Source organism: Carya illinoinensis, chromosome 8 (assembly GCF_018687715.1).
Source record: "Carya illinoinensis cultivar Pawnee chromosome 8, C.illinoinensisPawnee_v1, whole genome shotgun sequence".
Lineage (NCBI taxonomy): Eukaryota > Viridiplantae > Streptophyta > Magnoliopsida > Fagales > Juglandaceae > Carya > Carya illinoinensis.
Window position 1 is genome coordinate 5,538,935 of NC_056759.1, and position 17,841 is coordinate 5,556,775.

Sequence of the window (17,841 nt, forward strand, 5' to 3'; positions counted from 1 at the left end):
TCTAGATCTATAGAATCATAGATGCATACAAACAAATATATGTGAATAAAGAATGATATAGATATACATATTTAGATTAGATAAGCTTGTCCATTTACCTTGGCATCCGAACCCTTTGTAGTCTTGCGCCCATCGTAAACCGAAACCGTCAGGTATCAAGATTCCCCTATCCTCGAAAATCTTTTCTGTATCTTTGATTCTTTATTTTAGAAAGGCCAATGTTTCTCACTTGCTCTACGGTTCCCAATTTCTTTTCATTTGGTTATCTCAACCTTGGTATAAGCTCCAGAGTTTGATTGGTCGCTTCGCTGTTTATGGATCTCGGGTTAGTGAAGAGGGGCTTCGATTTTTCCAAGAGGAGAAAGAAATGGCTTATTCTTCTTGCCGCTTTCGGCGTCTCCGGTTATGGTGTTTACAAGGTCTATCATTTACCCTCTGTGGTCAATAAGAGGAAGAGGCTGGTTAAGCTCTTCCGAGCCCCACTTTCCATGGCTGAAATGCTCGCGAATTCGGCAGAGACAATTGGTATCGTCTCCAAGGACTTGAAGGAGTTTCTGCAATCCGATTCCGACCAAATTCCTCGTAGTCTGAAGCAGGTTTCCAAAATCGCGCGGTCAGAGGAGTTCTCGGAATCGTTGGTTAGGGTTACGCAGGCTTTGACGGTTGGGATTTTGCGGGGTTCCAAGTCCGAGGGGATGACTGACAGGGAGTCCGATACAGGTTCGGCCAATTCGAGCTTTCCTAACAGGATTTTGGAGAGGATTTTCTCTACGGCTGGGGCAGGTTTTGCTTCAGTTGTTGTTGGAAGCTTTGCGAGGAACCTGGTTTTGGGATTTTACTCCAGTGGCGGACCCATGGATGGTCCTAGTGTGTCCCCACCCGGTTCTGGTTTATCCGACGAGCCCAGATGGATAAATGTGGTCTGTTCTGATAAATGTAAAGATCTCATAGCAAATTGCATTCAAGTTTTTGTAAGCATGGCAGTTTCTGCTTATCTAGACAAAACAATGGATATTAATGTGTATGAGGAGATGTTTAGCGGATTAACCAATCCCAAGCATCAAGACAAAGTGAGGGATATTCTGGTTACTGTTTGTAATGGTGCGGTGGAGACACTTGTAAGAACATCTCACCAAGTATTGACGAGTTCAAGTTTGGGTTCAAATTCTTCTTGCTCAATTGTTGATCAGAGCATTAGTACAACTGCCATCAAAGATGAGTGTTTTGATCGAGAAGAATCTTCACAGCAGCTGAAAGTAGGGAATTCGTTTTATGGAACTCAGGATACTGGGTGGGTTGGCAAGGTTTCATCTACATTGGCAGTGCCCAGTAATAGGAAGTTTGTGCTTGACGTGACTGGGAGGGTGACATTTGAAACAGTGAGATCCGTGGCGGAGTTTCTTTTTTGGAAGCTAGTAGATGGCTTGAAAAAAATTCTTGATGTAGTTCATGTGGAGGTTGTGGAGAGAGGGTTGCAAATTATCAGATATTTTGGTGCAAAGTCTTTTATTATTGTTACCATGTGTCTTGCTTTGTATCTACATGTTCTTGGTGGTAGCATGGGTCTCTTGGCTGCTTAATTCGATGAGGTTCTCACTCCCCTATATAGATCTTGTCATGGAGATTTCAACGACTTAGTGCTACAATTGCTCCTCGATACAGATGGTTCTGGTGGATTAGTTTTTTTCTACGTTTTCTATTCGGAACAATTCTACAGTTAGGAGAGAGATGCACCATCCATTTTTTTAGTTAAATGTTTTATTCATAAAGAGATTTCACACAAATAAATATACAAATCAATGTGGTTTGACGTGGTACGTTAGATTGTAAAATTATTTTTATTGTAAAATAGATCCTATACTAATTTTGTGAGATTACTTTTATAAAATTTCTTTATGGCTTTAGCAATTCTCATTATTTTTACGGATTCAATACATGAACCCACAATATTTAATACTGGGATCTACACTGCCCATCACAGCATTTTAATGCCATGAAGTCACCGTGTTACGACTACCACTCGGAATTGTTAAAAAGCGTTGAGGATGGTAAATTATTGGAAATCTTCTTCCGATTCTCTTACGTGTATCTTTGCTGCCCTTAATCGAAATGCAATAGTGGGTTCCTCTTATTCATTTTGATTGAGAGAGCTTTTGAAAATTCTTTGCTTTCCTCTTCTTCTAAAGAATGCCTTCGCTGATTATTTTCGGGGTGACTCTCTCTCTCTCTCTCAAACAAAGGAGTATCGGCTGGATTTCTTGTCAGATGGTACTTTGCTGAACTTTTAGTGGCAGAATGGTTGAAGTTAGACCAGAAGTGGTAATTAATTGTTTGTTTTTATGTATCTTTGATACCGTTTCCTCGCCAAGAAGTAGAGCTCGTGGTGCATATAGAAACATTTTTAAAATTGCTTATTGTTGCGACTAATTCAAAAGGTTGATACGGTTTATTCAGTCGGCTTCATGTCTGTCGTTTGCTATTAAACAGTGTGGATTTTACCTGTTTACTTCTTCAGACCATTTGCTGTTGTATAAATGATTATTTGTGGAGCTTATTTTTCTCGTCTTCTTCTGATTTTTTTTTTTCATTTATGATCGAATGTTAGCCAATCAGATACTCTTTTACCTCTGTTAGTGATCGTGCTTGAGATCTTGTAGCATTTGTTTCATCAGTAGCATATTACTGCCAGCACTTATATTTCGACAGAAGGAAGGCTCTTGGTGTAGATGTCTCCATCATTTTATCTTCCTATCCACAGTATGTAAAGCCTGATGTTTTTTCATTTCGTTTTTGTCGTTCTAATTTTCCATATACAAAACCATAAATTGCACTTTGGTAGTTCATTTGTTTTATTTTCTCAAAGTCCTTTTTGAAGTATCTATATGGATCTAATATGCTACTAATTAAAAGTGTTAGGCGCTTGTGGTACGGGACATACAATTACAACTGAAGTAAAAATGAGAAAGAATAAAAGAAATAATAAGAAACTCCAATTGTAGAAGAATTTCACTTATAGCAAAAGGATTACAAGAATTTCTCTCTTGAATAAGGAGAGCACAATTGACAATACCCACTTTTATAAAAGGAGAAAACTCACTCTTTCTTATAAAAGGAGAGACAATATATAGGAGAAACCTCACTATTTTTCTCTCTAAAACTCTCTCTCTTTCTCTAAATTTTTCTTTCAAAATGGGATAGGTTTTTAAAAGCAAAAACATGTATTTATAGGAGTTAAAGGAGGTGGAAGATGGCGGAAGCAAATGTGAACGCAAGCTTGATGTAGGTTGTCAACTAGCCACCATTTTTGACCCATAAAGGTGGCTTTGGCGGTGGAAGATGGTGGAAGCAAGTGAAAGATGGTGGAAGTAAATGTGAACGCAAGCTCAACTAGCCACCATTTTTGACCCATAAAAGTCCATAAAAGTGGCTTTACCGCTACATATCTCCCACTTAAAGTCACTTTTGTAATCCTTCTATCTTTTCTACACTTTCCATCTCCATGCCGCTTACATATCTGCTAGGCCTAAGGAGGATCGACACCAGATAAACTTGTCATTATTAATTGGTTTTGTTAATATATCTGCTAGGTTGTCTTTTGTATGGATTTTTTTGTATATCCACACTTCCTTCTTCCACCTTCTCACGAACGAAGTGATACTGAACTCGTATATGCTTTGTCCTTGAATGAAATGCTGGATTCTTTGCCAAATGCAAAGCGCTCTGACTATCACAAAATAAATCAACATTCTCTTGTACGTGTCCGAGCTCTTCCAGTAGCATTTGCAACCATATTGCCTCTTTGCTAGCTTGTGTAGCTGCGACATATTCTGCCTCCGTTGTAGAAGTAGTCACGATAGACTGCAATTTTGAAACCCAGCTTACAGCTCCTCCAGCAAGAGTAAATACATAACCTGAGGTGGACTTGCTCTTGTCAAGATCACCTGCATAATCTGAATCAACATAGCCTCTGACAGTAAAGTCTGATCCTTCATAACATAATGCGACATTTGAGGTACCCTTGACATATCTCAGGATCCTCTTTACAGCACTCCAATGCTTTTTACCAGGATTCGCCATGTATCGACTAACCACTCCCACTGATTGTGCAATGTCTGGTCTTATACAAACCATAGCGAACATTAAGCTACCCACTGCTGATGCATACGGTACTCGAGACATTTCCATTCTCTCTGCTTCATTGCTAGGACCCATACTTGAGGATAACTTGAAATTAATAGGAAGATGGGTAGAAATTGGCTTACAATCTTGCATGTTGAAGCGTCGCAAGATTTTCTTCAAATAATTTTTCTGAGAAAGCCATATCTTCCTATTATTTCTGTCTCGGTAAATTTGCATCCCTAGAATCTTGTTTGCTGGTCCCAAGTCCTTCATTTCAAACTCCTTAGCCAACTGTGCCTTTAAGTCTGTAATACGATCTTTGTTGAGGCCTGCTACCAACATGTCGTCAACATACAACAACAGAATAATGAAATTACCATCACCAAATCTCTTGTAGTAAACACAAGGATCTGAACTATGTCTGTTGTATCCAAGGCTCATGATAAAGGAATCAAATCTCTTATACCAACATCTCGGCGCATGTTTGAGACCGTATAGAGATTTGTTCAACCTGCAAACCAAGTTCTCTTTTTCTTTTTCTTCAAAATATTCTGGTTGGAGCATGTAAATTTCTTCTTCAATTTCTCCATGAAGAAATGCAGTTTTCAAGTCCAGTTGTTCTAAGTACAAGTCAAATGTAGCACACATCGCAAGGACTGCTCGAACCGTTGAGAGTCGAACAACAGGAGAGAATATTTCGTTGAAGTCTATGCCTTCTTTCTGAGCAAATCATTTCACCACCAATTTAGCACAATATCGCTCCACTTGATCATTGCCATTTCGTTTGATCTTGTAAACCCATTTGTTTCCGATGACCTTTCTTCCTTGTGGTAGTGGTACAAGATCTCATGTTTTGTTTTTATGGAGAGTTTCAATTTCTTCTTGCATTGCAACCATCCACAGAGAAGCTTCTTGACTATTTGTAGTCTCATGAAAATTTGACGGTTCTCCTTCTTCTGTTAGTAGACAGTATGCGACATTTCCCTCCATGATGTACTCTGAGTGCCAAGTTGGTTTTCTTCTCTCCCGAGTTGACCGTCGAACTTGTGGAATTGCACACTCAGCTTGTTCTTGTACTTCATGCTCTGATATTGCTTCAGAAGAATCTGGAACTTCTAATTCTTGTCTTTCTTCAATTTGAACTGTAGTAGTCTCTGGTTTCTCTTTTGAAGCGCTATCATTTTCTTTTTCTTGTACCTTATTTTCTACAAATACAACATCCCTGCTGATTAGCACCTTGCGGGTAGTGGGATCCCACAGGCGATACCCCTTGACTCCATCAGCATACCCTAAGAAAATACATTTTCTAGATTTTGGATCTAGCTTTGATGTTTCTTGGGCATTGTACATAACATAAACAGGACTTCCAAATGTATGTAAGTGAGAATAATCAGCTGGCTTATTAGTCCACATCTCCATCGGCGTTTTCAGATCAATTGCGGTTGATGGTGACCGATTGATCACATAACAGGCAGTCTTGACTGCTTCTGCCCAAAATGACTTAGCCATTCCTGCAGTTCTCAACATCGCTCTTGTTCGTTCTAACAAGGTTCTGTTCATCCGCTCTGCTACTCCATTTTGTTGTGGAGTGTATGCCACCGTGAGCTGCCTTTTGATACCTTTTTGTTGACAGAAGCTATCAAATTCAATACCAGTATATTCTCCTCCATTGTCTGTTCTTAAACACTTGATCTTCTTTTCAGATTCAAGTTCAACCTGCGCTTTGAATATTTTGAAAACTGGAAATACATCTGCTTTATTTTTTATTGGATACACCCAACATCTCCTAGAGTAATCGTCAATAAATGACACAAAGTATTTTGGTCCTCCTAGGGACAAAACTGGTGCTTGCCAAACATCAGAATGGATTAGTTCTAAGATAGCTTTACTTCTAGCATAGGAACTACTGAATTTCAATCTGTGCTGCTTACTAGTAACACAATGCTCACAAAAGGGTAATGAAACCTTTTTGAGCCCTGGAAGAAGCTTTTGTTCAGCAAGAATCTTCAAACCTCGTTCTGACATGTGGCCAAGCTTACAGTGCCACATCATTGTTAATTCTTCTGCCGAACTTGCCAACGCAGTGGATGCTTCTCCTTCTTGTTGTGTTTCTCCTTTAAGCATGTACAAATTTGCAGTTATCTTTTCCGCTTTCATCATTATAAGCGCGCCTTTAACTATTTTCATGATCCCATCTTGAATATGGGTTTTACACCCACTATTATCTAATTGTCCTAAAGACAATAGATTTTTCTTTAGGCCTTTCACATGTCGTACCTCCTGAATGGTGCGAACTGTACCGTCACACATCTTCAATTTGATGGTACCAATACCAGCAATCTCCAAGGCATGATCGTCTCCCATGAACACAGATCTTCCTGAGATAGGTTCATATTGATAGAACCATTCTCTCCGGGGAGTCATATGCCATGTTGCTCCTGAGTCAATAAGCCAGACATCAACAAATCTTCTTCTACCTTCAGTAACTGTTATTGCCTCACTGTATAAAATTTCACCATCATCTGAGGTGCTTGCTACACAAACCTGAGCTTTTAACAACTCAGGGCCTTTTCCTTTGGCTTCTTCGTTCTTCTTGAGATGCCAACACTCCCTTTTGTAGTGCCCTTTCTTGCCACAGTGATGACACTTGACATTCTTCTTACTTCTGGATTTTTATCTCCTCTGATTTTGACTCCCACTGGGGCCACGTTCCGTTGATCTCCCTCTCGTCATTACCAAAGCTTCGGCTTGTTGTGAACCTCCTGGTCTATCTTCTTTGCTTTTGCGCCGACTTTCTTCTTTAAGAACTGCAGCTGCAATATCATCGAAGACTAGAACTTCAATGTTGTTGGTTAAGTTGATGATGAGTTGATCATACGAATCAGGTAGACTTTGAAGTAGAATTTCAGCACGTTCACCCGTCTCTATGTTATGCCCCATTGCTGTGAGTTGTGAAAATAAAGTGTTGAGGGTGTTGATGTGGTCTGTCACCATAGTTGACTCCATCATCCGAAGGGTGTAGAGTTTTCTTCTCAAGAAAATTTTGTTGTGTAGTGATTTGGCCTTGTACAATTTTGTCAGAGTATCTCATATCTCTTTTGCTGTCTTTTTCTCCGCCACACTTGACAATACTCCATCAGCTAGTGCTAGGTGCAGATTAGCAATAGCATTGCCATCCATCTCGTTCCACTTGCCGTCGTCAGTGATCTCATCGGGCCTATCTCCAATTGCCGTCAAGCAATTATCTTTCCTCAAAATTGCTTTTATTCTCATTTTTCACAATGAGAAATTACTCCCATTGAACTTCTCTATTTCGTACTTCGTCGCCATTATTGAAGATGCCTCCTTTCCACTAACTGGATCTAACTGTAGCACGAAAACTGGCTATAAACCTGATGCTCTGATACCACAATATAGCAAAAGGAGACATACAATTGTAGAAATGAGAAAGAATAAAAGAAATAATAAGGAACTCCAATTGTAGAAGAATTTCACTTATAGCAAAAGGATTACAAGAATTTCTCTCTTGAATAAGGAGGGCACAATTGACAATACCCTCTCTTATAAAAGGAGAAAACTCACTCTTTCTTATAAAAGGGGAGACAATATATAGGAGAAACCTCACTATTTTTCTCTCTAAAACTCTCTCTATTTCTCTAAATTTTTCTTTCAAAATGGGATAGGTTTTTAAAAGCAAAAACATGTATTTATAGGAGTTAAAGGAGGTGGAAGATGGCGGAAGCAAGTGGAAGATGGTGGAAGCAAATGTGAACGCAAGCTTGATGTAGGTTGTCAACTAGCCACCATTTTTGACCCATAAAGGTGACTTTGGCGGTGGAAGATGGCGGAAGCAAGTGGAAGATGGAAGCAAATGTGAACGCAAGCTCAACTAGCCACCATTTTTGATCCATAAAAGTCCATAAAAGTGACTTTACCGCTACAAAAAGTATTCTATGAATAAAGAAATGTAATTCCTCCTGAGTCCTCAATAGGTGGGTAGCTCAGGGATCTATCGTGCAACATGGAAAAAGGGGACTCGGTGACCATCTATTCATAGGAAGGAAATAAATTCTAGTCTGTAATTTGTTTATTGCTGACGGGTCGTTCTCTTAGGTGTATGGTTTTTTAATTCATTTTGGCAACAAAGACGCATAAAGTCTTTTAGTCAGCGTTCACACATAGTCCAGTGTCTTAGCCGTCTTTGACACTGCCTTCATTTTGGCAACAATGACACACACAAACATTCATATTGGACAAAAGTTCTTCGGATTCATGACTAGAAGAAAGAAGAAGAAATGATGTAAGTCGGGATGAATGGAAATTTAGGGTGCTGAATTCCGTGGTAATTGCACTTGCATCCTTTTAGTCATGATGTTAATCATTGCTTTGTGTAGACCTCGTTTGACCAAAGGTGAGCCTTTGAGGCTGTGTTTGGATATCTCATTTATGAGTTAATGAACAGTAATATTTTATAGATTTTATTAAGATGTGTTTGAATATAAATAGATTGAAATATGTGTTTAAATTTATGAAATAAGTTGAGATATGAGTTAATGAAATAATTGGTTTAAGTTGAATTAAAATGAGTTTGTTTTCCAAACATAGCCTTTGGCCTTCTGTTTCTCACTCCACCAAACTGGAATTGTGATTGGGAACGCCCTCAAGTATTCTCAACTTTATTTTTCCTGCAACTTTGCTTGTTATATTTTATGTAGATGAGACAAAGACTCAAAACAATGTTGAGGTCAAACACCTGTGGTTTTGCTTAATTATGCGCGTTAAGTTTTTCGCTGGTGATTAATTTCGATACCATTTTCTTAAAGAGTATTGCTATATGTATTTATACTTTTACTTATAATATTCATTCTATTAGTTTTCTTTTAAAATCTAAATTAAAATTTTTTAATTTCATAATTTTCAGCTTATTAAAAACTGACATGTGGATAAATAATTTTTTTATAAGTTTTTCTTAAATACATTTAACATTTTTCCTAAATATTAGCTAGCTGGGCATGGAACGCTTCACCAAATTTTAAACTTTCCAACTCTCTCCTTAATCACCCAATAGAACTGAAGGCTAAACTGGCGACGCAACAGTATTATTTGAATGCAAGAAATCTGAGCATGAAAAAGTAGCAAGAGCCAGTAGACGGTATAATATAATTGATACATATAAAAAATCTCGATTTATTTAATAATTATGATTTGATGCTAATGACTGGGTACAGAACATGCATCGACGAGAAGTCGACGATAAGTACTTCAAGGCTTTTTCTTTTGTGTGTAGATATAATCCAGATGAGCAGCGAGGGTCCTTCTCATCAAGCACTCTTCTTTCCCTTTTGCTCCTCCTTGTTCACAGCTCTCCTCAACTTCCAAGTTTCTTGCTTCAACATCCTATATATATAAATCAAACCCAAAAAGAATCAGCCAAAAACAGAAAAAGATTGTTTAAAGAGTGAATTAAATATTGGATGTACATACGTACCCCATGTCGAGTTGTAGCCGGAGAATCTCCTCGTGCTGGAGCAGGCTCGGGAAGAACGGCAGCATATGACGTTAGAGCCAAGCTAAGGAGGAGGGCTATTGTGAAGAGGGTGCTAAGCTTATAAGAAGACATGTTCTCCGGCTTCGCCAACATTAATTTTTTGGCTCTTTGCGAATGGGAAACCAATGCTCTGCTCACTGCTGAATTTATAGACGTTGAATGGTATGTCTCATGTAAATTAGGTAAGCTCCAACTCGGGCTCTTTAACAGTGGAATAGGCTTAAGCTCTTCCTTTTTATCATGTTATTTATTAGGTTCAACCAAAGGGCCCGTGACATGTCAGCATGGTGAGATTACCATATCACAAACAAGCATTGATATGGATATTTTTTTTTTTTTTGGTAATGTTTATGGCAAAGATCGTTCATCCATCTTTTTCTTTGACAATAATCATAATGTGAAATGAAATTTTATCTTTTTCTTAATTTCCTCGTCTTTATCTTTTTTCTTCAACATGTAAGTGACAAGTTTATTAAATGAATGAGTGGTGCTACACCAACTGATAAAGTCATTTGACTTTTTTTTTTTTTAAAAAAAAGAAAATTGTTTTAAAAAAATCACAACATCATTCAAAAATATTTTTTTAATCACTAGTAAAAAAATAAAAATTTTCAAAACCCATTTCAGGATCCATTTATCAGGACGAGTAGCATTATTCTAAATGAATTTCATCGTCTACCTAAATTTCCTTTACGGAGGAGAAACACGTTTACATTCTTCGTTATTTTAGGTGCTTATTTTTATTTTTATAGTTTGATCTAAACTCTATGAATTGAAAGAAAAAAAAATATTGATCAAAGTGAAATAGATAGTGTAATATTTCTCGTTTTATATGTCTGTTTACTTTCAACTATAATTCTTAGAAGTAAAAAAAATATTAAAAAAAAAAAACAACTCTAAGAAATGTTAATTTGATTGTTAGATGATTGATAGTCGAATGGCGCGAAACAATAAACTCTAAAAAATAAAAAATAAAAATATTCACATAATAAGGAGGAAGGATTTTATTTAAAAAATGAGGACAAGAATCAATTTTATTAATTACCGTTACTTATGACAGTCGAATATCTTGTAACACTAATGAAATTTGGGGATTACAAAGAAATTAAAATAAGCCCGAAACTAAATTCCTAAAAATTTATAAAGACTTCAATAAAGCTTACAAGAAGATCGAATAAGAAAAATCCTAAAAGACTTAATACCTAATAGTAGAAAAACCTATGCGATCCATAGAAAACAGAACAATCATATGCTTAGGGAGTAGAAAGAGAGGTGAAAAACTTACCGTATGTCCCGTAATATCATAATTTGCTAGATTGTTTGTTAACGTATTATATTTTCTGTAAACATGATTAATATTGAAGAAAAAAATATTTTTAAAATATAAAATATCATCCCTAATATTGAAATAAATCAAGTGAGAAAGAGTGAGAAGAACCCAACTTTTGAAATATGGGGGTACAACCCAATATTAGTAGTTATAATACTTCTTCCTATTCACTCACTGGGCAAATGGATCAGCTCCAAGAGAGACATTTACGGGTGGAAAGCGAAAATCTCAAGATTCTAATTTCTCAACAAAGAAAGAGGGTTCTAACTGATACTCCAAGTTGAAATAGGATTAATTGCATTATTCAGCCCATCTTTTTCAGGCTGTCGAGTCCACTTGACTTGCCCATGCTTGAAGGCGTAAGCGTAACGCAGGATGATGGTAATTATGTGATTATTAAAATAATGCCTTCCTGTTTGCTTAAAACACATTACCCTTATAAAACATTTATTTTCCCCTCTATGTAGCAAATATTTAATGAAAAAATGAGATGGGGTCGTTTGAGTGGATCACCAACATCACGAGACGCACTCATATGACCTATGTTTCATCGTTGTCTTCCTCTTCCACAATTTTTTTTTTGGTCGTCTGTTTAAGTTCTAGAGAAATCTTAAGTGAATTGATGGTTTGATAGATGGTTTGATCGATTGTTTTTTTTTTTTTTTTAAATCCTTAATAGTTAAGAAAATAATTATTGCTGAATTTGTATATTTTTTCCTTTTTAAAAGGAAAATGTTTAAAGATATTTAAAAAAAAAAAAAAACAAAAAAACTACCTACAATTTTCGATCAAATTATGAATCGGTACCGGTAGCAGAATTCTAAATTTTAACAGGCAGCCTCTCCTCATTCCCTCCCATCACATCTTTTATCTTCTCATCCACACCCACACATATTATATAGACACACACACATATATATAGACATATGCGCACATATAACACATGGATTAACTTGTACAATTATATGTTTTGAGATCAAATACTAAAGCAGCCCATGCTCTTTGTTTAATTGGCATATTGGTCCCGAAACTTTAAATTAAACTTGTTAGTTCATGACACTAGTGCGAGTTGAGTGAGAATGATCATATCCTCCATGAGTGGTGGCACAATCTTGCAATGACTCATGGAGTCACACTACCCTCTATGACTTGATGTGGAGCCCCCTTTTCCAATTTTATTTTAGTTGAATTGAGATGTGAAAGGAACCTCCACCTACAAGGCCGGATGGCACGACCACCCCGAAAACCTTCGTGGGATGGCACGAGAGAGGGGTTCCCTGATCTCCTCGTCAAATTCACAAATGGGAAAGGGATTTCCCACCTTTTTGTGATTGTCTCCTACTTATTACTTCAGTAAGGTAGGAGGGGGAGGTAGAGATGGAGGTCCCCTCCACCTCCTTGGATGGGGGTTGTTACGTTGTTGGGTGTTTTTCTTTACAAGTAACATGTTAATACGCAACACTAAACAATATCTATTGATGCTATGTGATGTTTCAAATGGTTTCCTAATAAAAGGGTGATTGAAGGAGGGGTGATCTTAGGGCTGGAAATTAACCCCATGCATGCATGCATACACACACACACATATATATCAAAAATTCGATTGAGAACTTGTACCGAATAGTGCAATTTCTTTTCCTTTTTTTTAACATTTTTATATCCCTTTAAACATTTAAAAAAATTTACAAATTCATTAAAAAACACTTTCTTAATATTTTAAGTAAAAAAACTATTTAATATTAACTTTTTTTCGATTATATATATATACACACACATATTACTCCAGCTTTGATTAAAATCAACGATAGACGTACGTTGATATAGTACTACTCATGCTCAGAACAAATTCTACACCCATGATATTTACAATGTGATCTTATTGTAATTGAATAGCCACAATAAAATCAATATATAAGAATGATCGATATTTTTAGTTTTTTCTGAGTTCTCCGTAATATGTTATTTGTTTCCAGGAAATCCCGGTGGAAACTGGAAAGCAGAAATCCGATGATATGTACGGAACGTGAAGACGGCTTGTAGAACAGATCAATTCCCCATGGCCCAATCCAACCACCAAACGACACCAATATGCGAATACTTTACACGACGTCGCTTTCGTTAGCACAGTAACTCTTAATAATAATACAGGTTCGTAATTCCATAACATCTATTCTTCCTATAAAATCAATGAGTCATCAACAGCCTCTTAATTAATAGAGAGAGGTGCTTAAAGTTGCTCTTCAAGCCTCTCAACCTTTCTCTTTCCCTGAGCTGAGAATTGCGAGCACTTTAGGCTGATCTCCGGCCAACTTATTATAAATGGCTGCCGCTACCTCCTCGAGCTGTGCTACCTGCTTCACTTATCAATCCAAATCCGTCGTCGAGCCCACGCCTCGGACCTCGTTGACCCATGCCTCGCCCGGGTGCGGCAAGCTTGATGGGGTGGCTATGTGGTTCATCAATGGCGTCTCGACTGCTTTCTTTGCTTCTTTGGAGCGATGTTCTTGCATCCATATCGCCACTGTAGATGATAGCGATGAAGCCAACGACTTGCCGTTGATTTTCAATGATGGAAATCTCAGGCACGTTGGTGGCAGCGTCATGAGTACCGGTAGTCGGAGGAGGACCGGCAAAGGCAAGAATGGTGGAGACGTGCTTCTCGAGAAATAAAAGAAGATTATTATATATATATAATTGATCATCATCGAAATCAAGGTGCCTTTTTGGTAAGTGATTTGTAAGATTCTTGTGGTTGTGGATGATCAGTTTGTTTCCAGTATTTGAATTTGGAAAGAATGGAAACTATATATGAAGAAAATGAAATAATATTTTTGTGGATTTGAAACTGTTGCGAATATTAAGATAACTGCAATTTTCTTGCCTTTTATTATCATTTGTGCTTCATAAATCCTCATACATTAATCTTAATATGTGACTAATTATTTATTTCTATTCTTGTTTTATGCTCAAATAATAACTATATTTGAAAGCTTAAAATTTCAATTTTCCTTGTATCACCAATTCATTATATCACCATCTATGTATAGATCTGAGATCTGACAACCCCAATTCATTATGGGCCATGATGTTCTTGCTAACCTTTGGTCATGCTCAGCCCTACATATATATATTATTTATTTTTATATATATGTATCATCTTATTATTGGATAAATTATATTTCTATCAATTTTATTATTTGAGTTTTGGCTAATGACTAATTAGTCACAATCTTCTACGTCACGGTGGGATAATGATGATTTCAATTTAAAGTGATATAGATAGTATCATTTATAGTATAAGATACAGATCATTTTAAGATGAGTGGTATTTTTTTTTTATTAATAGTAAAACATTTTTTATTCATAAAATAGACATTACAACTCTAACTTGAGAATTACAAGCCAACTACTTATTTTCAAACTCCATAGTATATAAATTCTTTTGTAACTAACACGATCTTGTTTAGTGCTGCAAAACTTCTTTAGACAAGGAGTCTGAGAGACATCACAATGTCTTAAAATATTGTATAAGACAATAACAAACCATACACTCTCATAGAATGGAGGACATAATCTATAGACCTCTGGTCCTAAAGATAATGTTTTATATTTTTTATTCTTTTCATATTATAACCTAAAACAAAATAAATAGCAGAAAATATAAATACATGAAAAATATATGAAAAAATAACAAACAAACAACAACATGAAAGTATGGCTAAAGGTCCAGTCTGAAGAAATCAATGGCCTATAAACCCAGAACAATGCTATATATAGTTTCTATTTGAAGACTGCAATACAGGCTTAGGTAATTTTATTTTTAACATTTTTTAAAATTACAAAATTATCCCTCCTAAAATGATAATTTTTCTCATTTTATAAAAGGTTTACATGCACGGTCTTCAAATAGAGACTGCAAATAGAATTTCTCATAAACCCATGGCATGATCCCAACACATGCTATGCTATACTCGATGACAGCCGCATACAAAGGCCCCGCGAAATATCTTGGAAAAGAATTATGTTCCACATCATAATGTAAAATGATTAAAATAGCTCAAATATGTTTTACTATGGATCATACCATGATCTATTTTTTAAATGAAAACATAGATAGATTAATCAAGGAATTAGATAATAAAAGTGTAAGAAACACGGCCTGCAAGTACCACCTGTACATGCTGCTGTGCCTAGAAAAATTAGCCATATTTAATTACCACTTGGTCTTTGCGAATTGTGACAAACTAATTCTCAAAGGGTTATATATTTCCAACGACATAAGCTAAATGGTTGGTCACAATTATTATTTGACCGCAAATCTATGACCATTGATTTTATTTACTTGTTTGCTGCATTATCTTTTCCGTCAAGCTTTTGAATATTATTAGCAGAGATTAAAGTACTGTTATTTTATTTGTATTTTATGTCAATACGACTGCAGCAAAAGTAAACCAGCGCTAAAGGCGCTTTAAATAATTCAATAAAGCTTTCCTCCATGATTTCGATTAATGATGTTGCCGTTTTGGTCATCATCTTCAAAAAGTTTCTTCTACTTTATTTTCTGAATTACTTTGATCAACAGCGGGGAATCCAAAGCCATATTTGTTTAGAGTCTTGCTTCTCCGCCGTCTAAAGTACTATACTGTTGATGCCACCATTGCCACGTACCTTATAATTAAAAACAATATATTTAAAATAAAATAGAGTTTAAAAATATAAAAAACAAGATTGAAATTCTAAATTTTTTTGACGTTTTTATGTTTTTATTTTTAATTTTTAATAAACTATTTGGTGATATAACCGTTATAACGTCAATAGAACAATTCTAACGATATACTTCAGGCGACATGGTAATATTTTAAAAATATATAATGGGAAATGATCCCCCTTTGGTAACGGCCAAAAAAGAAAAGAAGAATACCTAATTGTCTTTAAAAGAGGGTGAATAAAGAATAATTCGTCAATAAAGAATGCTGGAGAAATAGAAGTGGGTGGGTCCTACACAAGCATATAGTAATAGAAAAATACTATATTTATTAAAGTTGGGTTCCAACACGGTCTGGACAATTTTTTTATTTTTTTTTTAACTTAATGAGTAAAGAATTATTATTTTTATTCATATTGTATTTTTTTTTTTAAATAATGATGATTAAAAAAATACATGAAGAAAAAAATAATTATAAAATAAAATTCACTTCTAGGGACATTTTCTCGAGACATTAATGTCAATTCTTGCCATCGGCTAGGATTCTAGTTGTTCTATCCAAGTATACTTGTACCTCCGATAAATCTAGACGCCATCCCTCGTCTTTGCTTAACCGGTCGGCCGGAGATGCCTTTGTGTGGTTAGGGCTTATGGGAGCATTATTAGTTAAGATGATAGATCGTAGAAATTATGAATTTCCAAAATCATTGATTTTCCACGAAAAGCATGTTATACCTAAATTCATCATTACTTTGACATAGTTTTATATTTGAGATCTTAAACTGCAGATTAAGAAGGGTTTTGTCTTGTTAAATATGCAAAGAAATTTGTTGTTTCGACAAAATTACTGAGTACTTGTGGAAGTAAAGTTTGAGAAATAAGTAAAACAAGCAAACTCTTCTTAGTAAGTTAGTACACATATAATTTACAAGAATTTTAATTATAACATAAACGCTTCTAAGCAGTCCGGGCTGGTTTTCCTAGAGAAGCAGCCCTCCAATTATTAATTATCATATCAGACATCACACAAAATATAGAGTAGATGCACCCACATACAATCACGTCACACATCCCATGGACCGCTCTCCCTCCATCAAATTGCACCTTCATTCTCTTCGTCTCTGCCCCAGATCGATGCCTCAATCCCTTATACCACCGTCAATGCCTCAAATCAATTGAAAACAACAAGGGCAGAGTAATGATTTATGCATCTTCATCTTCAAAATCATATCTTTTGAAAATTAATTTAAAAAAAATCCTATATTAAATTATGTATTTTTTGACCAAATAATAAAAAAATATTATTATATTTTTTTTTCTCTAAAATCTGGATAGTCTAATAAATTCAAGTCAAATTCAATATCCAAGTCCAATAAATTCAATCTATCATATATATATTCAGCAACATAGAAAAATCCACACATACTCTATGTGTAGTCTAATTTCATATAAATTCATAACTTGGATAAGGAAAAATAATAAAAATAATGTCTGAAGAAGGAAAGGACATCTTCAAAGATAAATAATGACTGTTCATAGTTATTCAAAATTATAGATATAGATAAGCCAATGCAAATGATTTTAAGGGAACTTTATTTAAATTTGAGAATAAAGATGAAAATAGATAAGTCATTGTTAGTGCTCTTATATGAACTTGAATTTTTACAAAAGTAAATCAAATCACAGATCCAAACATACAAACCAATTTGAATCACCTTTTGTTTTGAACAAAAAATCAGAGCATCAAATCGATGATGATGGTGAACCATTCCATCGAAAAATTTTTAAATCCCTAATTCATCCCATTTATAAAATATTCTCAAAAGTCAACACAGATACATCTCATAAAATAATAACTACGAAGTTAGGGTTTCTAAAGCTGTAAATTACCTAACTTTTCCAACTGCTCATCTTGTCTACTGGGACTGATCCTACGAACGTGGGTGTGCAGAGAGAGAAGAAAATAGAATGGGGGTGGGTCGTCGCAAGTGGGTGTTCGACCCAATCAAATAAGGCCAACACGGGGAGAGAGAGAGAGAGAGAGAGAGAGAGAGAGAGAGAGAGAGAGGGGGAAACCCTTTAACTCAGCCACAACGACCCCAAGGGAACTCTTCCCCTTTTTTCATCTTCGTCAATTAC

At 35.8% G+C, this 17,841-nt stretch overlaps 2 protein-coding genes across 2 annotated transcripts; one reads left to right on the top strand and one right to left on the bottom strand.

Annotated features, from left to right (window-relative positions):
• The first annotated feature begins 12 nt into the window (after positions 1–12).
• Positions 13–1,872, top strand: LOC122318022 (protein PHLOEM PROTEIN 2-LIKE A10-like). The gene is made up of 2 exons (XM_043135147.1): positions 13–152; positions 290–1,872. Exon 2 carries the CDS (start codon positions 315–317, stop codon positions 1,578–1,580), a length of 1,266 nt encoding a protein of 421 aa, XP_042991081.1. The 5' UTR covers positions 13–152; positions 290–314; the 3' UTR covers positions 1,581–1,872.
• A 7,407-nt stretch (positions 1,873–9,279) lies between these two features.
• On the bottom strand, positions 9,280–9,833 carry LOC122319212 (phytosulfokines-like). Its single transcript, XM_043137170.1, has 2 exons — positions 9,608–9,833; positions 9,280–9,516 (listed from the first exon to the last, which is right to left on the bottom strand). Exons 1-2 carry the CDS (start codon positions 9,758–9,760, stop codon positions 9,382–9,384), a joined length of 288 nt encoding a protein of 95 aa, XP_042993104.1. The 5' UTR covers positions 9,761–9,833; the 3' UTR covers positions 9,280–9,381.
• Between the last annotated feature and the right edge of the window lie 8,008 nt (positions 9,834–17,841).

What these genes read in the sequence shown, in the direction of transcription:
- LOC122319212 (XM_043137170.1), bottom strand. Translation starts at nt 9,760, where the DNA reads ATGTTGGCGAAGCCGGAGAACATGTCTTCTTATAAGCTTAGCACCCTC. An exon ending in CGGCTACAACTCGACATGGG is followed by an intron (nt 9,517 to 9,607) that starts GTACGTATGTAC and finishes TTATATATATAG; the next exon opens with GATGTTGAAGCAAGAAACTT.
- LOC122318022 (XM_043135147.1), top strand. Translation starts at nt 315, where the DNA reads ATGGATCTCGGGTTAGTGAAGAGGGGCTTCGATTTTTCCAAGAGGAGA.